A 24,528-nucleotide genomic window follows, 5' to 3' on the forward strand; every position below is an offset into this window, starting at 1 on the left:
TTGCCACAGAGCCAGAAGGAGTGATACATTTGGCAAGTTGCTAGGGAGCAAGGGGCTATGCGCAGGTTCTGGCAAAGAGCCAGAAGGAGTGATACATTTGGCAAGTTGTGAGGGAGCAAGGGTCTACGCGCAGGTTCTGCCACAGAGCCAGAAGGAGTGATACATTTGGCAAGTTGTGAGGGAGCAAGGGGCTATGCACAGGTTCTGCCACAGAGCCAGAAGGAGTGATACATTTGGCAAGTTGCGAGGCAGCAAGGGGCTATGCGCAGGTTCTGCCACAGAGCCAGAAGGAGTAATACATTTGGCAAGTTGTGAGGGAGCAAGGGGCTACGTGGAGGTTCTGCCACAGAGCCAGAAGGAGTGGTACATTTGGCAAGTTGCGAGGGAGCAAGGGGCTGAATGCAGGTTCTGCCACAGAGCCAGAAGGAGTGATACATTTGGCAAGTTGTGAGGGAGCAAGGGGCCACGCGCAGGTTCTGCCAGAGAGCCAGAAGGAATTATACATTTGGCAAGTTGCGAGGGAGTAACGGAATGGGATACACACAGGTTCTGTCACAGAGCCAGAAGGTGTGATACATTTGGCAAGTTGCGAGGGAGCAAGGGGCTGAATGCAGGTTCTGCCACAGAGCCAGAAGGAGTGATACATTTGGCAAGTTGTGAGGGAGCAAGGGGCTATGCGCAGGTTCTGCCACAGAGCCAGAAGGAGTGATACATTTGGCAAGTTGCGAGGGAGCAAGGGGCTATGTGCAGGTTCTGCCACAGAGCCAGAAGGAGTGGTACATTTGGCAAGTTTCAATGGATCAAGGGGCTCCGCGCAGGTTCTGCCATAGAGCCAGAAGGAGTGATACATTTGGCAAGTTGCGAGGGAGCAAGGGGCTGAATGCAGGTTCTGACACAGGGCCAGAAGGAATGATACATTTGGCAAGTTGCAAAGGAGCAAGGTGCTATGCGCCGGGTCTGCCACAGAGCCAGGAGTGATACATTTGGGAAGTTACGAGGGAGCAAGGGGCTACACACAGGTTTTGCCACAGAGCCAGAAGGAGTGATACATTTGGCAAGTTGCGAGGGACCAAGGGGCTATGCGCAGGTTCTGGCAAAGAGCCAGAAGGAGTGATACATTTGGCAAGTTGTGAGGGAGCAAGGGTCTACGCGCAGGTTCTGCCACAGAGCCAGAAGGAGTGATACATTTGGCAAGTTGTGATGGAGCAAAGGGCTGAATGCATGTTCTGCCACAGAGCCAGAAGGAGTGATACATTTGGCAAGTTGTGAGGGAGCAAGGGGCTATGCGCAGGTTCTGCCACAGAGCCAGAAGGAGTGATACATTTGGCAAGTTGCGAGGCAGCAAGGGGCTATGCGCAGGTTCTGCCACAGAGCCAGAAGGAGTGGTACATTTGGCAAGTTGCAATGGATCAAGGGGCTCCGCGTAGGTTCTGCCACAGAGCCAGCAGGAGTGATACATTTGGCAAGTTACGAGGGAGCAAGGGGCTGAATGCAGGTTCTGACACAGAGCCAGAAGGAGTGATACATTTGGCAACTTGCAAGGGAGCAAGGGGCTATGCGCAGGGTCTGCCACAGAGCCAGGAGTGATATATTTGGGAAGTTGCGAGGGAGCAAGGGGCTACACACAGGTTTTGCCACAGAGCCAGAAGGAGTGATACATTTGGCAAGTTGCGAGGGAGCAAGGGGCTATGCGCAGGTTCTGGCAAAGAGCCAGAAGGAGTGATACATTTGGCAAGTTGTGAGGGAGCAAGGGTCTACTCGCAGGTTCTGCCACAGAGCCTGAAGGAGTGATACATTTGGCAAGTTGCGAGGGAGCAAGGGGATATGTGCAGGTTCTGCCACAGAGCCAGAAGGAGTGATACATTTGGCAAGTTGCGAGGGAGCAAGGGGCAATGCGCAGGTTCTGCCACAGAGCCAGAAGGAGTGATACATTTGGCAATTTGCGAGGAAGCAAGGGGCTGAATGCAGGTTCTGCCACAGAGCCAGAAGGAGGGATACATTTGGCAAGTTTTGAGGGAGCAGGGGGCTACGCGCAGGTTCTGCCGCAGAGCCAGAAGGAGTGATACATTTGGCAAGTTGTGAGGAAGCAAGGTGGCTACGCGCAGGTTCTTCCACAGAGCCAGAAGGAGTGATACATTTGGCAAGTTGTGAGGGAGCAAGGGGCTACGCGCAGGTTCTGCCACAGAGCCAGAAGGAGTGATACATTTGGCAAGTTACAATGGATCAAGGGGCTCCGCGCATGTGCTGCCGCAGAGCTAGAAGGAGTGATACATTTGGCAAGTTGCGAGGGAGCAAGGGGCTACACACAGGTTCTGCCACAGAGCCAGAAGGAGTGATACATTTGGCAAGTTGCGAGGAAGCAAGGGGCTATGCGCAGGTTCTGGCACAGAGCCAGAAGGAGTGATACATTTGGCAAGTTGTGAGGGAGCAAGGGTCTACGCGCAGGTTCTGCCACTGAGCCCGAAGGAGTGACAGATTTGGCAAGTTGCGAGGGAGCAATGGGCTATGTGCAGGTTCTGCCACAGAGCCAGAAGGAGTGATACATTTGGCAAGTTGCGAAGGAGCAAGGGGCTGAATGCAGGTTCTGCCACAGAGCCAGAAGGAGTGATACATTTAGCAAGTTGCGAGGGAGCAAGGGGCAATGCGCAGGTTCTGCCACAGAGCCAGAAGGAGTGATACATTTGGCAAGTTGCGAGGGAGCAATGGGCTGAATGCAGGTTCTGCCACAGAGCCAGAAGGAGGGATACATTTGGCAAGTTGTGAGGGAGCAAGGTGGCTACGCGCAGGTTCTTCCACAGAGCCAGAAGGAGTGATACATTTGGCAAGTTGCGAGGGAGCAAGGGGCAACACGCAGGTTCTGCCACAGAGCCAGAAGGAGTGATACATTTGGCAAGTTGCGAGGGAGTTATGGAAGGGGATACACGCAGGTTCTGTCAAAGAGCCAGAAGGTGTGATACATTTGGCAAGTTGTGATGGAGCAAGGGGCTGAATGCATGTTCTGCAACAGAGCTAGAAGGAGTGATACATTTGGGAAGTTGTGAGGGAGCAAGGGGCTGCGCTCAAGTTCTGCCACAGAGCCAGAAGGAGTGATACATTTGGCAAGTTGCGAGGGAGCAAGGGGCTGCACGCAGTTTCTGCCACAGAGCCAGAAGGAGTGATACATTTGGCAAGTTGCGAGGGAGCAAGGGGCTACGCGCAGGTTCTGACACAGAGCCAGAAGGAGTGATACATTTGGCAAGTTGTGAGGGAGCAAGGGGCTATGCGCAGGTTCTGCCACAGAGCCAGAAGGAGTGATACATTTGGCAAGTTGCGAGGGAGCAAGGGGCTATGCGCAGGTTCTGCCACAGAGCCAGAAGGAGTGGTACATTTGGCAAGTTGCAATGGATCAAGGGGCTCCGCGCAGGTTCTGCCACAGAGCCAGAAGGAGGGATAAATTTGGCAAGTTGCGAGGGAGCAAGGGGCTGAATGCAGGTTCTGACACAGAGCCAGAAGGAGTGATACATTTGGCAAGTTGCAAGGGAGCAAGGGGCTATGCACAGGGTTTGCCACAGAGCCAGGAGTGATACATTTGGGAAGTTGCGAGGGAGCAAGGGGCTACACACAGGTTTTGCCACAGAGCCAGAAGGAGTGATACATTTAGCAAGTTGCGAGGGAGCAAGGGGCTATGCGCAGGTTCTGGCAAAGAGCCAGAAGGAGTGATACATTTGGCAAGTTGTGAGGGAGCAAGGGTCTACGCGCAAGTTCTGCCACAGAGCCAGAAGGAGTGATACATTTGGCAAGTTGTGATGGAGCAAAGGGCGGAATGCATGTTCTGCCACAGAGCCAGAAGGAGTGATACATTTGGCAAGTTGTGAGGGAGCAAGGGGCTATGCGCAGGTTCTGCCACAGAGCCAGAAGGAGTGATACATTTGGCAAGTTGCGAGGGAGCAAGGGGCTATGCGCAGGTTCTGCCACAGAGCCAGAAGGAGTGGTACATTTGGCAAGTTGCAATGGATCAAGGGGCTCCGCGCAGGTTCTGCCACAGAGCCAGAAGGAGTGATATATTTGGCAAGTTACGAGGGAGCAAGGGGCTGAATGCAGGTTCTGACACAGAGCCAGAAGGAGTGATACATTTGGCAACTTGCAAGGGAGCAAGGGGCTATGCGCAGGGTCTGCCACAGAGCCAGGAGTGATATATTTGGGAAGTTGCGAGGGAGCAAGGGGCTACACACAGGTTTTGCCACAGAACCAGAAGGAGTGATACATTTGGCAAGTTGCGAGGGAGCAAGGGGCTACGCGCAGGTTCTGGCAAAGTGCCAGAAGGAGTGATACATTTGGCAAGTTGTGAGGGAGCAAGGGTCTACGCGCAGGTTCTGCCACAGAGCCTGAAGGAGTGATACATTTGGCAAGTTGCGAGGGAGCAATGGGCTATGTGCAGGTTCTGCCACAGAGCCAGAAGGAGGGATACATTTGGCAAGTTGTGAGGGAGCAGGGGGCTACGCGCAGGTTCTGCCACAGAGCCAGAAGGAGTGATACATTTGGCAAGTTGTGAGGGAGCAAGGTGGCTACGCGCAGGTTCTTCCACAGAGCCAGAAGGAGTGATACATTTGGCAAGTTGCGAGGGAGCAAGGGGCTACACACAGGTTCTGCCACAGAGCCAGAAGGAGTGATACATTTGGCAAGTTGCAAGGAAGCAAGGGGCTATGCGCAGGTTCTGGCACAGAGCCAGAAGGAGTGATACATTTGGCAAGTTGTGCGGGAGAAAGGGTCTACGCACAGGTTCTGCCACTGAGCCCAAAGGAGTGACACATTTGGCAAGTTGCGAGGGAGCAATGGGCTATGTGCAGGTTCTGCCACAGAGCCAGAAGGAGTGATACATTTAGCAAGTTGCGAGGGAGCAAGGGGCAATGCGCAGGTTCTGCCACAGAGCCAGAAGGAGTGATACATTTGCCAAGTTGCGAGGGAGGAAGGGGCTGAATGCAGGTTCTGCCACAGAGCCAGAAGGAGGGATACATTTGGCAAGTTGTGAGGGAGCAGGGGGCTACACGCAGGTTCTTCCACAGAGCCAGAAGGACTGATACATTTGGCAAGTTGCGAGGGAGTTATGGAAGGGGATACACGCAGGTTCTGTCAAAGAGCCAGAAGGTGTGATACATTTGGCAAGTTGTGATGGAGCAAGGGGCTGAATGCATGTTCTGCAACAGAGCTAGAAGGAGTGATACATTTGGGAAGTTGTGAGGGAGCAAGGGGCTGCGCGCAGATTCTTCCACAGAGCCAGAAGGAGTGATACATTTGGCAAGTTGCGAGGGAGCAAGGGGCTGCGCGCAGTTTCTGCCACAGAGCCAGAAGGAGTGATACATTTGGCAAGTTGCGAGGGAGCAAGGGGCTACGCGCAAGTTCTGACACAGAGCCAGAAGGAGTGATACATTTGGCAAGTTGCGCGGGAGGAAGGGGTTGAATGCAGGTACTGACACAGAGCCAGAAGGAGTGATAGATTTGGGAAGTTGTGAGGGAGCAAGGGGCTACGCGCAGGTTCTGCCACAGAGCCAGAAGGAGTGATACATTTGGCAAGTTGTGAGGGAGCAAGGGGCTACGCACAGGTTCTGCTACAGAGCCAGAAGGAGTAATACATTTGACAAATTGCGAGGGAGCAATGGGCTACATGCAGGTTCTGCCACAAAGCCCGAAAGAGTGATACATTTGGCAAGTTGCGAGGGAGCAAGGTGCTACGCGCAGGTTCTGCCACAGAGCCAGAATGAGTGATACATTTGGCAAGTTGCGAGGGAGCAAGGGGCAACGTGCAGGCTCTGCCACAGAGCCAGAAGGAGTGATACATTTGGCAAGTTGCGAGGGAGTTATGGAAGGGGATACACGCAGGTTCTGTCAAAGAGCCAGAAGGTGTGATACATTTGGCAAGTTGTGATGGAGCAAGGGGCTGAATGCATGTTCTGCAACAGAGCTAGAAGGAGTGATACATTTGGCAAGTTGTGAGGGAGCAAGGGGCTACGCGCAGGTTCTGCCACAGGGCCAGAAGGAGTGATACATTTGGCAAGTTGTGAGGGAGCAAGGGGCTGAATGCAGGTTCTGACACAGAGCCAGAAGGAGTGATAGATTTGGCAAGTTGTGAGGGAGCAAGGGGCTACGTGCAGGTTCTGCCACAAAGCCAGAAGGAGTGATAGATTTGGGAAGTTGTGAGGGAGCAAGGGGCTACGCGCAGGTTCTGCCACAGAGCCAGAAGGAGTGATACATTTGGCAAGTTGTGAGGGAGCAAGGGGCTACGCACAGGTTCTGCTACAGAGCCAGAAGGAGTAATACATTTGACAAATTGCGAGGGAGCAATGGGCTACATGCAGGTTCTGCCACAAAGCCCGAAAGAGTGATACATTTGGCAAGTTGCGAGGGAGCAAGGTGCTACGCGCAGGTTCTGCCACAGAGCCAGAATGAGTGATACATTTGGCAAGTTGCGAGGGAGCAAGGGGCAACGTGCAGGCTCTGCCACAGAGCCAGAAGGAGTGATACATTTGGCAAGTTGCGAGGGAGTTATGGAAGGGGATACACGCAGGTTCTGTCAAAGAGCCAGAAGGTGTGATACATTTGGCAAGTTGTGATGGAGCAAGGGGCTGAATGCATGTTCTGCAACAGAGCTAGAAGGAGTGATACATTTGGCAAGTTGTGAGGGAGCAAGGGGCTACGCGCAGGTTCTGCCACAGGGCCAGAAGGAGTGATACATTTGGCAAGTTGCGAGGGAGCAAGCGGCTACGTGCAGGTTCTGCCAGAGAGCCAGAAGGAGTGATACATTTGGCAAGTTGTGAGGGAGCAAGGGGCTGAATGCAGGTTCTGACACAGAGCCAGAAGGAGTAATAGATTTGGCAAGTTGTGAGGGAGCAAGGGGCTACGTGCAGGTTCTGCCACAAAGCCAGAAGGAGTGATACATTTGGCAAGTTACGAGGGAGCAAGGGGCTATGCACAGGTTCTGCCACAGAGCCAGAAGGAGTGATACATTTAGCAAGTTGCGAGGGAGCAATGGGCTACACGCAGGATCTGCCACAGAGCCCGAAAGAGAGATACATTTGGCAAATTGCGAGGGAGCAAGGGGCTGGATGCATGTTCTGCCACAGAGCTAAAAGGAGTGATACATTTGGCAAGTTGTGAGGGAGCAAGGGGCTACGCGCAGGTTCTTCCACAGAGCCAGAAGGAGTGATACATTTGGCAAGTTGCGAGAGAGCAAGGGGCAACACGCAGGTTCTGCCACAGAGCCAGAAGGAGTGATACATTTGGCAAGTTGTGAGGGAGCAAGGGGCTACACGCAGGTTCTGCCACAGAGCCACAAGGAGTGATACATTTGGCAAGTTGTGAGGGAGCAAGGGGCTGCATGCAGGTTCTGCCACAGCGCCAGAAGGAGTGATACATTTGGCAAGTTGTGAGGGAGCAAGGGGCTGCATGCAGGTTCTGCCACAGAGCCAGAAGTAGCCTTTTGGCTGCCTACTGCGCCACGTGAGATCTATGACCCCAAAAATACCAGTGTTATCTGCTCCAGTTCTGGTACCAATTGAAGAAACCTGATGTAACTTAACCACAGTTGAGTTAATATTCAAAGTGAAATAAAAGACATTAAAGAGTATGTTGGTGAAGATACCCAAGCAGGCGCATCTTCAAGGCCTGACAATACCTCAAGCATTTCCATGGGGCAAAGATATTTTACAGCTTCCACAATCCACTTCTCATGTCAGTGGACTCCATTGTATCTTCCTTTCAGATAACTCCTTCCTGTGCTTGACTTTCCTTTGATTCACCTTCCTGTGGTTCACTTTCCTGTGTTTTAATTTCCTGTGCTCCACATTCTTGTGGTTCACGTTCCAGCGGTGGTGGTTCATCTTCATGTGGTTCACTTTCCTGTGGTTTACCTTCCCAGGGTTCACTTTCCTGTGGTTCACCTTCCTGGGGTTCACCTTCCTGCAGTGGTGGTTCATCTTCCAACTGTTCACTTTTCTAGGGTTCACTTTCCTGTGGTTCACCTTCCTGGGGTTCACTTTCCTGTGTTTCAATTTCCTGTGCTACACATTCTTGTGGTTGATTTTCCTGCGGCGTTGGTTCACTTTCCTGTGGTTCACCTTCCTGGGGATCACCTTCCTGCGGTGGTGGTTCATCTTCCTGCGAGTCCCTTTCTAAGGTTCACCTTCCTGTGGTTCACTTTCCTAGGGTTCTCTTTCCTGTGGTTCACCTTCCTGCTGTGGTGGTTCATCTTCCTGTGGTTCACTTTCCTGTGGTTCACCTTCCTAGGGTTCACTTTGCTGTGGTTCACCTTCCTGGGGTTCACCTTCCTGCATTGGTGGTTCATCTTCCTGTGGTTCACTTTCCTAGGGTTCACTTTCCTGTGGTTCACCTTCCTGGGGTTCACTTTCCTGCGATAGTCAGTCATGTTCTGGAATGTTCACGACTCCTGGTTGTGGGGTGAGGGCAGCACGGTACGATAGCCCAAGCTAAATGGTGTTGTGGGCTGTTGCCTACTCACCATCAGATGAGAGTGAACCATAGAAAATGAGGTATTGGAAAAAGGAGAGTGCGTGGTTTCAAGACCTCAAACATGTTCATTTAGGGGATGACAACATATATAAATGTAATGGAACCAATTCTGGACATAAGAAATTGAAGGTGGAAGGTGTTAAATGGTTATACACCGCAAACACAACCGAGGTATTGTCAGGCCTGGAAAATCATGTGCTTTCAAAAAAGAACTGTCTTGTTAGCGTGAGCGTGTCACCTAACTCCAAATTCTTTGAACTGTATATACTAATATTTTTATATCACTATATCACACTAATATCTCGGTAGGATAGCTCAGGTGCAACGCGCTTGCCTTGGAAGCAAGACGACACAGAGCACCACAGGTTCGATCACTGGGTCCCCACTTAAAAACCTCTGGGTAATCAGCGCGTTATAAATAACATAACATATCATATCATAATATCCTGGTTCTGGAGTGCAGCTCTTCATGCACCCAGGCACCTTGCATTTTTTCCCAGGTCCACATCCTCCACCTAAGCCAGACAAACGTTTTACCGCCTTCCGGCATCGCCGCTTCCTCTTCCCTATCCCTCTCCATATCCTGCCTCCATGCTTCGGCCTTCTCGGTCTGCACTGCTCTCCTCTAGAACATCTTCCTGGAGTCCACCTGAGCCTTGACAACCCCTTTCTTCTCCAGCAAGGCCCCGAAGACCTGCCTTTCTTCCCAGTGACCCCACCGGGGGCCACCCCAATCAAGTCTTTCTTTCCCACCTGTGTTTTACTCTGTAGCACAAAGACCCCTTCTTAGAGGTGAACGTCGCACCCTAAACATTTTCTAAGGAAATACAGACATTGACAAGGATTTTCTTCAGGTTGAGCTACTCAAAGTGTCATGGACGCCAACACCTGGCACTTCCTCTAGTGTAGACCCACACCTGCGGAACGCTTCTCATCTGACCTCTGGTTTCCTACCGAGGGGAGGCCTTGATGCACAGAATCTGCAGTTTCCATATCCATCATGGCTGCCAGAGAGGGGACCACAGGGATGTGACTGATTGCAAAGTAGAACGACTACCCAATATTCTTTCAAAAGAAACCCATGGTTGGACAATGCAAAAGCTTCTGCAATTTGTGGCAGGCAGAAATACTTTCAACCCCCCCCCACACCTGTACCATGATGGAATGCTGCGATCAGATGCAGGGTGTTACATGAGACCCAACACGCCAGTAGTAGTCCATATGCCAATGGTGGATCGGACAGGGCCTACCTGCTTCCTCCCGGCACATCCCTCCATGTATAAGTGGGGATTAGCCTGTTCGACCTAAAACAATTGACCTAATGACCCATTTAATTGAATTTTGCATGGGTGATTTGGTCTTTGGGGCAATTTGGTCGCATATATTGCAAAATACCAACCCTGGAGAGCGGGGGCTGCTGGGGTGTCTCCCGCTCCCCATGTTTGATATTTTGTAATTTTGGGGGTGCAGTCGTGTCCCCCGTTTCCTTAAAAAACAAATCCATGTGCGTTAAAATTGGGCCGCAGGCAGATAAATTGTGGTCAGTTTGTCACGATCAAAACAAATTCTGTTAAACACACCCAAACCCATAAGTGCAGGTTCCTTCTGGAAGGTTTCTGAGTAATTGTCAATTACAAAGACCTTTATGGAACTATGAAAACAAATGTAGCTTTTGTTCCCTTCTAGAAATTTATATTCCAAAGAAGAGGACATTTTGAGAACAATAACTTGGCAAACCCACAGCGAGCGTGATTATTAATCAACATGGAAGACTTGTCATGTTCCTTCCTTAGAACCCACTGGTCTTATTTTTGTGTTCCCTAGATCCTGGACGGAGGACACCAGGACCCAGGTGTTTTCGGAGGCCATTGATGCGGACGGGCTGCCCACGGCACAGCGGGAAGAGTTGGACAGAAAGATTGAAGCCAAGTTCAAACAGTTTGAGGAGTTGGCGGATGCAGGACGGAAGTTGATCGCGGAGGAGCATTACCTGAGCGACACGGTAAGAAGGGCACTCGTGCAGCAGGTGTGTTAGACCGCAGTCCACAAAAGACAATATTTAGTCATTGCAGCAGAGCCATCCCTGGGCCACCAACTGGTAGAGGCTTGAGTTTCCAATGCACCTTTCTGGGAACATTGGAAAAGAAATCTTTGAAATCTTCATCTTCTAAATGCGTGACGTTGGTATGTTTTCGCTCTGTAAACCAGGTGTGGCAATTAGGTTCTGAGCGACTGGTAGTATCGCTTTTAGGCGTAGCATCAAAAGGGGGGGTCTACCGATGTTTTGTGAAATTGAGCAGGAGTATTTTTGTACAGACACTGCAGGAAACCTTTCCGTGCAACAAACCCATACCCCGATGATGGTTTCCAGTGAGCAGGATCTGCCTGCTGGTTATTCTAGCCCAAAAGCTGAGCATTGGTGTTTGGCCTACACTGAACCTTTTCTACAGAAGGGACGCCATTTTGTTCTTTCTATGGCAGCGACGGCTGGTGTTCAAGAAAAGGAAAACCCTTGTAAACGTTCCCGCTCTCCTTTGCAACTCGTCACTTTTAGATGTGAGTAGGGTGGTCTTGTGGTGGTCCAGGACCTGCTCCTCAGCCACATAGGATAAGGGTTTATTTTCATCCAGAGGAAGGGATAGTACCTACCTCGGGAGGATAGCTCAGGGGAACGTGATCGCCTGGGAAGCAAGACGACACAGAGCAACACAGGTTCGATCCCCGGGTCCGCACTTAGAAACCTCTGGGTTTTAAGCGTATTATAAAGAACCTATCATATCATATCATACCATTGATGGATCCATAAGCAGTGAACACAGAGTCCCAGGAAGCAGCTCAACCCTACCTCCCAAGTAATGAATGTCTGATGAGCACAGCTCTATCCCATGTCCATCACGGAAAGGATAAGAGCCACAGTATGGATTTGGTGGAATTATGTAATAGTGTGGCATTGCAATATTTACAGATAAATTCCCAAACAAAAAACTACTGACATGAACATATGGACTGGATTTTTATATAGTGCATTAACACACATGAAAAGCAAAGCATCAGAAAAACAAACAAATGGTAACATTTTAATTTTAAAGTATTTTATGTATACAAAGAAAAGCTCTTCACATGGACATGACTATGTAAGAAAACAAAAGAGGAACACATAACAATAAAAAAATTCAAAAAGAAAGCCAAAAGAAATGGTCAAAATTAACTTTTGACGATTAATGGGCCAACAAAAGCCAAAATCATCACATGACATATTGACACTTCATTTTCCTAAGGGTTAGTCAAATAGATACCACCACTTTGACTTGATAAAACACACATACAGACTTCCTTTACAAATATGCTGTCGAATTAAGTTTCGGCTATTATCCCACAACGTATTGCAAGCCTTCCTCAGGACAAAAATTAATTTCAGTATGTGCATTGAGTCAGTAATATTTCATCTGTAGATCATAGTATGCATAGATGCACCTTAATCAAAAATCCTTGTGCATTGTCCAAAAGCCCCCTATTCCACGCAGAAGGGCACATCATGCAGCTGGTTAGATGGGGGGGAAGGGAATATGTTGCGAAAAGCAACACCCCTGCTCTCTTTAATATCAGACATGAGCCGCAAAATGTCATCCATTGGCATATGTCAATATAACATCCAACAGTGCAGTGTTAACGAAACAAAGTGCATGAAAGGTATTCACTCACTGGAATATGAGGCTTTCTGGAAATACACAAGCACAGTGATTTTTGAGTAATGCAGACTCTCTCTCTCTCTCTCTCTCTCTCTATCTCTCTCGCTCTCTATGTATATAGAGACCACGATAGCTGGAGAGATATAGGTATATACATGAAGTACTGATCCAAATGAGGACAGCAAATAGATACCTTAGTTAGGCTAACAAAGTCAATTATTTGCAAGCTTTCATGGTCTTCACCACTTCCTAAGGCAGGGATGAAATTAATCATTTGAAAAACACTCATCAATTACAGCTGAAAGAGCCACTTCTGGATTTACATGTGCCCATATCCATGCCTGCCTGTCTAACTGATTGGTAGTTTGTACAGAGGGGCATGCATTGCAGAACCCCCACCCCACCTACACAGACATTGCAGTCTGCAAGGGTTGAATGGCACATGTGTTAAGTGGGCCAGAGGTCAGTGGAACTAAAGAGAAGAAAAAAAGAAAATGAACAAAAAGAGTTGCAGTGGCAAGAGCAGTGAAGCCAGAACTTCACGACCATTAAAACCCAGAGAGTGTCGAACAAATCAAACCAGTTGGTGATATGCTGGGTGATCCAAGTAGAAAAAAGGAAACACATTCATAACAAGCACCCTCCTGGAGGGGTATGAGTGCAGCGCGGAGTACTAGGATAACAGTCCTAATCTGTGGCTCTCAGTGAGTCCCTTGCCTGTCTGCTCTTCCATCAAGATTCACCAACCCCTTTTCCCCAGTGAGTATCCACCCAGAGGCTCACTGGTGAGGTCACTCACCACACTCGTCCCTGTGAGACTCCTAGGCCTGCATGTCCCAAAGGGAGACTGTAGCAGGGTGCCCTGCTCAGCTCCTTGTGTAACTCAGTGGCTGATGGTAGCCCTTGGTGCGGCCATTTTGTGATCTCAGAACACAGGCTTGTGCCCTGCAGATCAGTCTTACAATGGAGGCCTGTGTTCAGCATTCCATCGAGCATGGCGAAGGATCCAAGACCATAGAGGATCTTTTTAGGATCTCGTGGCCGCCATTGCCGGGTGTGGGTGGATGCACAAGTGGGTGCCTAGACGCAATGCCCAGGAATGTTTCACTGCAGGGACCATGCCTTACTGGGTGGCTGTCAAATGTTTGAATGGTGCAGTGGGCCTGATTTGAGACTTGGTGGGTATAGGAATAGGGGAATGGTGCCAATCACTGGGACTCGCTCGAAGCAGCTGGAAAGGCCTCTTAGTAGCTGCACCAACCCCCAACTCCAGGTTTACTTTTCGGATTCCTGTAACAGCATCCAGGATCTTTGTGCTGCCACCATGGCATAGGGCCAACACCTGAGCCCCCTGCACCATCTTCACTGGATTGCAACTTTTGAAAGTTCCTATTACCTCCAGCCGGGGGCATTTTTGATTATCTTCGTCACATTTGACAACAGTGCCCATAGGAAAGCATTGGGCACAATGTAGACACAACCCCAGCTTGTGTTGACTCCTGCCCCAGTTTTGCAGCTGCACTTTCTCACACCCCTGGTGCTTACTATGGACTGTGGGCTTTTCCCCACTGCATAGCAATGGATTCCCCTGCTTCTACAGCTCACTCCACACTTCCTTCTCTCTCTTGCATCACAGTTATAGAAATACTACAAGTCTACATATGTCTTGCCTATTACTTTATCGTAAGCTGTTGTATGTTACCCTTTACTTTCCTCCACTTTGCTACCCCTTGAAAGTATAACCTTAGCCTCTCTGCCATGTTTACCCCTGGCCGGGCAGGGGTATGTACTGAGAAGCCCTGTCCTCTATGTGTGGACTGACCATCCAGAACCCTAAACATAGGACTGGGGACATATAACAGGGAGACTTCAAGAGTGGCCAAACTGGCAGCATACAATCTGCATAGGACTGGGGACATATAATACAGAGACTGCAAGAGTGGCCATACAATCTGCATAGGACTGGGGACATATAACAGGGAGACTTCAAGAGTAGCCAAACTGGCATAACATCTGCATAGGATTGAGGACGTCCTAACAGGGAGACTGCAAGAGTGGCCAAACTGGCATACAATCTGCTTCTGTACATGTGGTGGTTTAGTATTATATCTCAAATGTCAACCCCACCCCATTGGCATAAAAAACAAAACAACATTGCTTGGACACTTATGAAAGCAGCTACTCGCACCTGCCATGGGGCGACTTGGGATCTCATGAGGTGCGACTCACACCTCACATGGGGCAACTTGCGATTTCATGAGGAGCGACTCACACCTGACATGGGGCAACTTGAGATCTAATGAGGAGCGACTCACACCTGACGTGGGGCAACGTGAAAACTCATGAGGAGAAACTCACACCTGACTTTCGGCAACTTGAGATCTCATGAGGAGCGACTCACACCTGGCATGGGGCAACTTGGGATCTCATAAGGAGAGGCTCACACCTTACATGGGGAACTTCAGATCTCATGAGGAGAGACTCACACCTGGCATGGGGCAACTTGAGATCTCATGAGAAGCGGCTCACACGTGACATGGGGCAACTTGAGATCTTGTGAGGAGTGACTCACACCTCACATGGGGCAACTTGAGATCTCATGAGGAGCGACTCACACGTGACATGGGGCGACTTGAGATCTCATGAGGAGCGACTCACATCTGACATGGGGCAACTTGAGATCTCATGAGGAGCGCTCACACCTGAAGTGGGGCAACTTGAGATCTCTAGATTGGCTGAGCCATTCACTCCTGACATGGGGCATTTTGAGATGTCTGGACTGGGCGAGTCACTCACACCTGACATGGGGAAACTTGAGATGTCTAGATTGGATGAACCACTCACACCTGACATGGGGCAACTTGAGATCTCTAGACTGGCTGAGCTACTCACACCTGACATGAGGCAACTTGAGATCTCTAGATTGGACGAGCCACTCACACCTGACAGAGGGTAACTTGCAATATCTAGACTGGTAGAGCTACTCACACATGACATGGGACAACTTGAGATGTGTAGACTCGACGAGCTACTCACACCTAACACGGGGCAACTTGAAATCTCTCTACTGGCTGAGCCACTCACGCCTGACAAATGGCAAATTGACATTTCTGAGCGAGCCACTTACACCAGACATGGGGCAACTTGGGATCTCATGAGGAGCAACTCACACCTCACATGGGGAAACTTGAGATCTCATGAGGAGCGACTCACACCTCACATGGGGTAACTTGCGATCTCATGAGGAGCGACTCCTACCTCACATGGGGCAACTTGAGATCTCATGAGGATCGACTCACACCTCACATGAGGCAACTTGAGATCTCATGAGGAGCGGCTCAAACGTGACATGGGGCAACTTGAGATCTCATGAGGAGTGACTCACACCTCACATGGGGCAGCTTGAGATCTTTTGATTATTTATCTATTTACAGTTTTTATGAGTACAAAACTCCTTGCCAACTGGAGATTTCCACAGAGATTGAAACACAGACATGCCGAAAGTATTGTAAACAATCCTGCATTAGGGAGTTGGCTAAACACAACATTGTAAGTTCCGAAGAATAATACAGGAGCCAAGAGAACAAATTAAAGCAAATATGAAAAGTCCTCCTGCAAGAGGGGCACCACCTGTTTCTCACTTCACTCTCTAAGAGATGGAAGAATGCCTAGTTCTAGTAGCAGTTTAGTCCACATGCCGTTGTGTTTGGTTATTCCTAAATGCTTGCGTTTCCCCAAAACTCGATCTAGCACCCTAGCCAGATCCTCATAGCATGACCCTTGTGCCATCATCTGACTCTGTGGAAGGAACAGAGGACCAACCACACGACCAGACTCTCAACAGCAGAATAAAGGATGGCTCATGATTGGCTGATCTAAGAGCCGCCCACGCCCTGCGGCTACCACAGAGATTTCTGTCTTCAGATATTCATGGGGATCTTGCCAATTTGCGTGTCTTCGTCTAGCGCTCCTTATTAAGGCGCAGTTACAGACTTGTGATGCTTGAATTCATTACTTTGGCCGGGCAAGGTCTTTGTGATGGCATGAGACATCACTGTCGGCTTTAGCGGACCCCACCTCTTGAGCAGCCGTTTCCCAGGGTTAGGGCGAAATGACCTAAGTATAAAAGTCCTACCACCAAAGTCTGACGACCATTTATTTGCATATGTATATGTGGGGGGGTAAAGTCAATAAAAATGTATCGGTGTAACGTAGGAGGGCTGTGGGGGTCTCCACCCACCCACATATATATATATATATATATATATATAGACTCCGACGCACTCGCCAAGGGAAGAGGGCAGGAGCCCTCTCCCCCTCCCAGAAGCGGCATCCATATCCACAGCCGCAGCATACAGGGGCCTGCCTGACCCTGTCTCACCACCCTGCCTGACCCTGATATGCCGGGCGCAACGCGGCATGAAAACGAGGCTCAGCCTCGATAAGCAGCATTAAGGCGAATTCTGCATCCGCCGGCAGGCGGACGCCGGCGGCCACACGAAGGCCATACTAAGGCCTGTTGGGTGCCCCAGAGACCCCACTCCGACGCACTCGCCAAGGGAAGAGGGCAGGAGAAATGACAATTCAAATTAGTTTTTATGGACTGCAGATATATACGAACTTTGGGATTAGATTATGAAGTTGTCCCCTGAAGCTGCCTCTTACATTGCTTGCTTACATTACACAAATAGACCACAACTGATTGTGTTCCGCCCTGATTTATGTTGTGCCTTTAGTCTCTGTGCCTTATGGTCGCAAATAGACCACAACTGATTGTGTTCTGCCCTGATTTATGTTGCGCCTTTAGTCTCTGTGCCTTATGGTCGCAAATAGACCACAACTGATTGTGTTCTGCCCTGATTTATGTTGCGCCTTTAGTCTCTGTGCCTTATGGTCGCAAATAGACCACAACTGATTGTGTTCTGCCCTGATTTATGTTGCGCCTTTAGTCTTTGGCCCTTGCCTCTCACTGCCAATCTGATCTTAGGTGGCCCCTGTCTATGTACATGGTTGTTGTGCCACCCAGCTCTTATCTTTCACCTTGGTAACCAGGACGTTCATCATGCACATCAGTGTACTCCTCCCATTACTGTACACACTATCCCTTCGACTTGCCCAAGCTCTCCAGCTACCTACAGTAACAACCTCCACACTCTGGATTAAAATGGACCAGCCTTCCAGCAGCACGTCATCCCCACGACCTCTCACATCACCTAGAATAAGCCCGGCAGCACCCACTGTAGGCCATACCATCCAATACCTCAACAACCCTGCTTTATGGCTGGATCACTTTGCTAGGAAACCTACACCTAACCAACCCTGCCCCCTTTCTCTTAGAAATAAGAGACTAGGCACCAGATTCCGCCTACGCCTACGCCACACCCGCCACACCACCAGGAAACAAACCCCCCTCTCTCCTGGATCTCTGTCAATTGCCTCCACATGCAAACCCACCACCACCGAGGTTAAACTGCCCATGTTCAAAGGTGCCCTCATTAATGCCAGATCCCTCACTGCACACGCACTTGACATAGCTGACCTCATCACCACGTCCGACCTTGACTTCTTAGCTATCTCCGAAACATGGCTTCATGCCGCATCTGGCCCCTTACTAGCGTTAGCCCTACCGCCAAACTACGGCATCACACGATGTGACCGCTCCACCGCCTCTTCCAAAGGCGGCGGTGTGGCCTTCATCCATAAAAATTCTCTTGACCTAAGAGTGTTACCTGATTCCAAACTCACATCAGCCGAATTGCTGTCTGTTAAACTAGCACTCACACCTAACCAAACAGCCACCATGCACCTAATCTATAGACCCCCAGGACCCGCACCAACCTTTGTTAGTGAAATCTCCACTCTCCTCCTCAACAATACAAAAGATCAATTCGCAAACAATCATCCTAGGCGACCTTAACTTAGGTCTTGGTGACTCAAAAGATCCTGTGGCCTCTGACCTGGAGATCGCACTATCTGACCTCGGCCTTACCTTATACATCCAAGAGCCTACCCATATTAAAGGTAGAACACTTGACTGGGTAGCTGGCTCCAATTGCAATATCAAGGTCCTTAACAATACCCCCTGTCTATGGTCTGACCATCACATTATAACTTTCAACATTGAAGCCACACCACGAATCCCCTCACCATTAGCCCCAGCTCTCCCAACTCGAAGCAAAAAAGATATAACCAAGGAGAAACTCCTCCCATTGTTACTCCCGTCCCTTAACACAGCCACCAACTCTTACTCTGATCCAACCTCACTAGCACACACCTACAACCAAACAATGCGAACTGCCATTGACTGTATAGCACCTCTCAAACTTAGAAAGGCTAAACCTCAAGCTTATCTTAACTCATGGTTCACACCACAGTTAAGATTGCTCCGCAAAGCCAAACGCTGTGCCGAAAATCGATGGAAAAGCCACCCCTCAGACGAGCATAAAGACAGTTTCCTTCTAGCCTCACTCTCCTACAAAGATGCCATCATCACGGCTAAAAAGGAATCTTTCAACAACCGCATTATTCAAGCCGACTCGAACACCAAGGAACTCTTTAAAATCCTAAGAGAGCTTGAAACTCCAGTCGCCCCCCCTGTCACATGCGTGAAAGATAGTAAATGGTGTGCCAACATCCAAGCAGCCTTACTAAATAAAATCTCCACACTACAAGACAAAATCAAAGATAAACAGGACAGCCTGAAGCGCGACAACCACGTTCATTCCCTCACTAAGGCCCCCTTGCCAGACTCTACCAATATCACACCATTCGCATTCTCTCCACTTACCGTGGCAGAGGTAGAAAATATAATTCTTAGAATTAAGCCAACTAACTGCCAAGGTGACCCGTGCCCAGCCCCTACTATCAAGGACTCAGCGCATGAGTTGGCCCCATTCATCACGGCCTTCATCAACTCCTCCTTTCAAACAGGTATTGTCCCAGACAATCTGAAGGACGCTTGGGTTATCCCACTGCTTAAAAAACCTTCCCTAGACCCTAACATTCCCACTAACTTTCGACCTATCACCACTGTACCATTTCTGCTCAAGATCCTAGACCGTGCCGCATACTTTCAGATCCAAAATTACTTGGAAACTAATAACTTGCTAGGTCTATGACAATCTGGTTTCCGCCCCAGACACGGGACAGAGACCGCATTATTAGACCTTAAAACTCAAATCGAGGTTCTAAAGGATCAAGGCAAACTAGCATTGCTACTACTTCTCGACCTTTCAGCCGCATTCGATCTGGTCAACCATCAGATCCTGTGCGAGCACCTCCATTCAGCTGCCAACTTCTCTTCCTCAGCTGCGGCTTGGATCAAATCTTTCCTGAGCAACAGATCCATGAGAGTCTTTGCCCCATCCGCAGCCGCGGACCCTTCCCCGATTCACTGCGGCGTTCCTCAGGGATCTTGTGTGTCACCTACACTTTACAACATCTTCACGAAACCACTCTTTGATGTGCTTGACTATCTGGGTGTCTCCTATACCAACTATGCGGACGACACCCAGATACTCATCCCCATCACTGGTGATTATCTAGGTGACACCAAGGCCCTTAACGACGTCTACTTGGTCATCCAAGCCTGGATGGCCCAACATCAGTTGTGCTTGAATGATGACAAGACGGAGCTCCTGATCTTGGGCACTGCACAACGCCTGAGCAGACTAGAGCCGTCCTATCAGTCATTCAACATAGATGGTAATATCATTCGTGTCTCAAAAGATACCAAAACGCTAGGCTTCTACCTTGATGCCACACTCTCATTAACCCGACAAACTAATGCTGTCAGATCTGCGTCTGCATACACATGCAAACTTATCGCAGCTTGCAGACCATTCCTCACTACGTCTAACAGCGTTACGCTAGCGAGAACCCTCATTATGGCTAAAATTGATTATTGCAGTGCTCTTTATCTTGGCACCAGCCAAGAGAACCTGAACAGACTTCAAACGACACAAAACAACGCCATTCGTGCTGCTTTAAACATTCCCCGACACCACCACATCACAGAAACCAGAAGTAAGTTAAATTGGCTACCTGTCAAACAGAGAATCTCACTCAAAACACTCGCCCTTACGCACAAATGCCTAGCCAATAAAGCCCTGATCTACCTTGGTAGTCGACTATCGCGCCACTCTACCTCACGACCTCTAAGAACAGCCCAATCCCACTGTCTAGCGATCCCCAGATTTAAATTGCAAAAAGCAGGGGGCTCAAGTTTCCCCGTCTTAGCTTCCAAGTTATGGAACTCCCTCCCTGTTTCAATTAGAGCGGAAGACTCTTTCAATACCTTCAAAGCCAATACTAGATCTTGGCTTTTCAACCAGCTTTAAGGCCGGCTTCGCGCCTCTTCCCGACCTACCCTGACTTGCCGACCGCTACTATCACCTATCGGCACTGAAACTACTGTACATATGTATATAATATCCTCTTGCAAATGTATATAATGATTCTTTGCTAGACTTGCATATCGGAACCCATGTGTAATGATTCTCTGTTATACCTGCATATCTGTAACCTTGTACAAATTGCGCCCTGATGCCTCCGGGCCTGTTGGTTCGCGCGTTATAAATAAATAAAATACAAATATATATGCGAAAAAATTGAGAAAAAACAAAGAAAAGGACTTTTGGTGGTCAGACTTTTCAACTCGGTAATTTCACGCAGATCCGTTTCCCAACATTTTCTGATGTCCTCTGAGTTGCTTCCTGGGTTTGCCAGCGTTTAATTCCTGGCTTTGCCAGTGTTTTTTCGTTTTGTCCTCCCCCAGAATTTCTGCTCTCATGTCCGGTTGGGATTCCATCGCATCTTCGCGTAGAGGCACGTGGCGAGGTATTCAGCCTCTCCCTCACCTTGAACATGGGCCTTGATGTGTGCCACCATCTCTCTCACCCCGCCCCCTTTCCTCTGATGTCCATTCCAGATGTTCACCACAGGATATCCAGATCCGTCCGGGACTCTGTTTCCTGAAAACTATTCTCTTCAGAATTCCCCTAGATATCCTTATGGAGAGGGCACAGATCCCACTTTATTGAATCGGTTTGAAGTGGGCGCAGGTTTCCCTGGTGACAAGGAAATCGCCCACGCATGCGTTTGGTACCCTTGCATTATGGGTAGCTTTTGCGTGTCTATAAAATGCTCCATTTTGGTATCAAGATGACCATTTCTAAAGCTCCTTTTTTGGATCTTGCCAGACAACCTGTCTCCACACACTCAGACTGCCCATGGTGAGCTGCACAGGAATACACGTCACTTGGCGTGACATAAGCCATTTATATATGACTAACGATAACTAAACATGTGGGCCTCATTATGAGGTCCCCGGTCTGATGAAAATGCCAGAAAAATTGCTGGTAATACAGGCACATTCACCGGACCAGGGAAATCCAAGTTTTCCAGTGGGAACTCTGATCTGCCGGCAGGCCTGACCAGGCCTCTGTCGGCAAACATTTGCCGGAATCACCGGCACCGGTACTACCAATAATCCCATCCCATGGAGTCTTACTGGGCTCCATGGAATGGGAACTTAACGCTGTCTCCGCCGCCGGTAATATTCCAGTAATACCGGGATATCAGGCGGCTGAGATGGTAGGGCAGTTTCCTGGTAACCTGCCAGAATTACCAACAGTAAGTGCCCACCACATACTACGGCTGAGAGGCTCCTCCCACTTGTTGACCAAAGTATGTTTTCCCCTTAGATCAAAGAAAGGATTGAGGAGCTGCAAAGCATGCTGGGATGGGTGTTGGTCCGGTGGAGAGCACAGAAACGCCAGAAGAATCCTGCAAAGAAGAAAGACAAAAAGAAGGTGAAGGACGGTCAAGGAGAGGTGATTGTGGACAAGGTCACGGCAGTGCCGGTGAGTAATGATCCGCTTCCCCGGTGGTGCACACAGTCTGACCTGTGTAGCTATGCTGGCCTGCTGTGCATTGATCGTATTTGCTAGGCCAGATTTCAGAACTCTGGCCTCACTTCTCGTTCTAAATAGTATGTAAGGACTTATTATTGCCAGCCGAGGCTATCACGGCTGTGGCCCCATGACCGTCCTTAAAAAAATACTCACAAAGGAGATCACTGGGATCATCCAAGAAAAAACTGCTGGTTCCACCCAAGATCTGTCTCACTAGGGACGGCGGCCGGGCTGCCTCACTTCAAGCCACCAGTCATTGGAACTCACTCTCCACCCACATCAACAAGGTGGACCACCCTACTACTTGCAGAAACCCCCCAAAAACGTGTCTGTTCCTTTCAGCAGCCTAAGTCCTGGTCTACTTTCCCCTCTTTTTTTATTTTAATTTTATTGGTTTACTTACAAACCTTTAAAATAAAGCCATTCCTTATTACTCATTACATCTATTTGTGATATATCATTTCTCAACTCACAGTTTTTGATCCTAAATTTTTACAATCTCCAAAAAACAATACTCTGAGGCACAGATTAGCATACCTACAACAGTCATGATACTCTTAGGCCAGTAGCCGCTTCTCAATTATTGCCAGAAAGTATGTCAGCGGCAATATCAGTTTCATATCTGTTCCATTGAGCATTTGTTGCCACCAATCCTCTGCATTAAGAGACGGATGAGCCTCGCTCCAGAGGCCCAGAAGTCGAGTTCTTTCTGTTCGTAAATTAATACAAAATAACACTAAATGTTTTAAAGTTTCAGTTTCTTGTGTACACCAGCGACACATCAGATCCAGGTTTGTGTTGGCTGACCATGCTCTGAAACGTTCCTTTGTTTTGAATATGTTAAGTCGAAGATACATGAATAACCTTCTGGCGTTTGGATCTGGAAATAATTCAATGTATTTTTGCAAGCTATTGAAAGCACGAGCCTCAGGTGGAACCTCACTCAATAATTTAGATGCCCCCCTTTTAGAACAAGTCATCTCCCAATCCATCCGCCAGATTTTTGTTTTTGCTGCATCCGTATTACCATGAAGCAACTCTGCAGTAATGTCATATTCTGCCATCAAATTTTCACATCGTTTCAACCACATTGCCATTACACATGGAGCTGATAAAGTGGCACTATGGAAGATTTCAAATTGCGGAATTTGTTCGCATACTTTTGTTTTCCGATATAGCGATAGCAGACTCCAGCAAACTCGACATGGATGGATATTAATGATAGTTCATATCGAATAGAAGCTGTCGATATTCCTTTCGGCAGACCTAATACTTTGGTCCAATAGATGTTCTCAGGCGTGGACCACACCTCCCACGAGCAACCCAGAGCATCTTCAGCCCCGTACGTTAGTACTGGTATTACCTTTTGTTGATAAAATCGTAGCACAGCTTTCAGAGAGAACTTTCCAAATCTCTTTTTTAGCACTAAGGACTGAATCGCCAGTTGTTTGCATTTGTGTTTTGTCACCATAATCCATGGGTCGTCGTTGAGACAGGAACTAATGGTAATGCCAAGGTATTTTACACTGGATGCTATCTGCAATTTTTCATACCCCATAGACCAAGATAGACTCTTTGACCGTCTTGTCCTGCCCCCTTTGAGATTTTTCAGAACAAGAATTTCACATTTCTTTGTGTTGATGAGCAGACGATTTCCAACCACATATTGATGAACTGCATCGATTTTTCTTTGCAGACCAATTGGTGTTGAGTCCAGCAATCTGAGGTCGTCAGCGTAAAGGTGCCAATTTAGATGGGATCTGTGCAGTTTTGGAGGAAATGACTTTACCTCCTCGATTGAAGTTCCAATGTCTGATATAAACAGACTAAATATCGCGGCTGCCAGAGGACAACCCTGCTTAACTCCCTTGAATGTTTTGATCGGTGATGACAGGGTGCCAGATTGATCCAAGCGTACCCTAATAGAGGTGTCAGTGTGCAGTTCTTTTATTGCCGCCATTAGATCTTCCGGGCAACCCCACGCACGCATTTTATTCCGTAACAATCCCCGATCAATCGTATCGAAAGCATAGGAGAAATCGATGAAGGCAAGATATACCGTTTTTTCAGATCTTATCGCCTCCATTTTCAATAAATTCAGCAGTAGCAAATTCAACGAACAGCCAACCTGCTTAACAAATCCAGTCTGTCTGACATCTACATGTTTTGAGATTCTGGCCCATTTTACTAGTTTCAATTGTAGCATGGTTGCATAAATCTTCCCCAAAACGTCAAGTAAAGCAACCGGTCTGTAGTTTTTCGGGCAAGTTCTGTCCCCCTTTTTAAACACCGGCACAATCACGGCAGATTTCCAAGAGTTTGGCGTCTGACACTGATCATTTACTCTCTGAAAGAGAGCAACACAAACATCTGACCATAACTCTGGCTGTTGCTTAATCGTAAAATGTGTTAAGCCGTCTGGA

The 24,528-nt window shown here is 48.7% G+C and overlaps 1 protein-coding gene across 2 annotated transcripts in view; it reads left to right on the forward strand.

The window, feature by feature from the left end:
- Window positions 1-24,528, forward strand: part of LOC138468335 (uncharacterized) — a 419,279-nt gene that overhangs the window by 274,184 nt on the left and 120,567 nt on the right. For both annotated transcript variants that reach the window (XM_069608850.1, XM_069608851.1), the window contains exons 21-22: window positions 10,327-10,504; window positions 21,896-22,054. In XM_069608850.1, the coding sequence (XP_069464951.1) occupies window positions 10,327-10,504; window positions 21,896-22,054 (337 nt within the window). The remainder of the gene's footprint in view (window positions 1-10,326; window positions 10,505-21,895; window positions 22,055-24,528) is intronic.

This window comes from Ambystoma mexicanum, chromosome 4q (assembly GCF_040938575.1).
Source record: "Ambystoma mexicanum isolate Mex_15411 chromosome 4q, UKY_AmexF1_1, whole genome shotgun sequence".
Lineage (NCBI taxonomy): Eukaryota > Metazoa > Chordata > Amphibia > Caudata > Ambystomatidae > Ambystoma > Ambystoma mexicanum.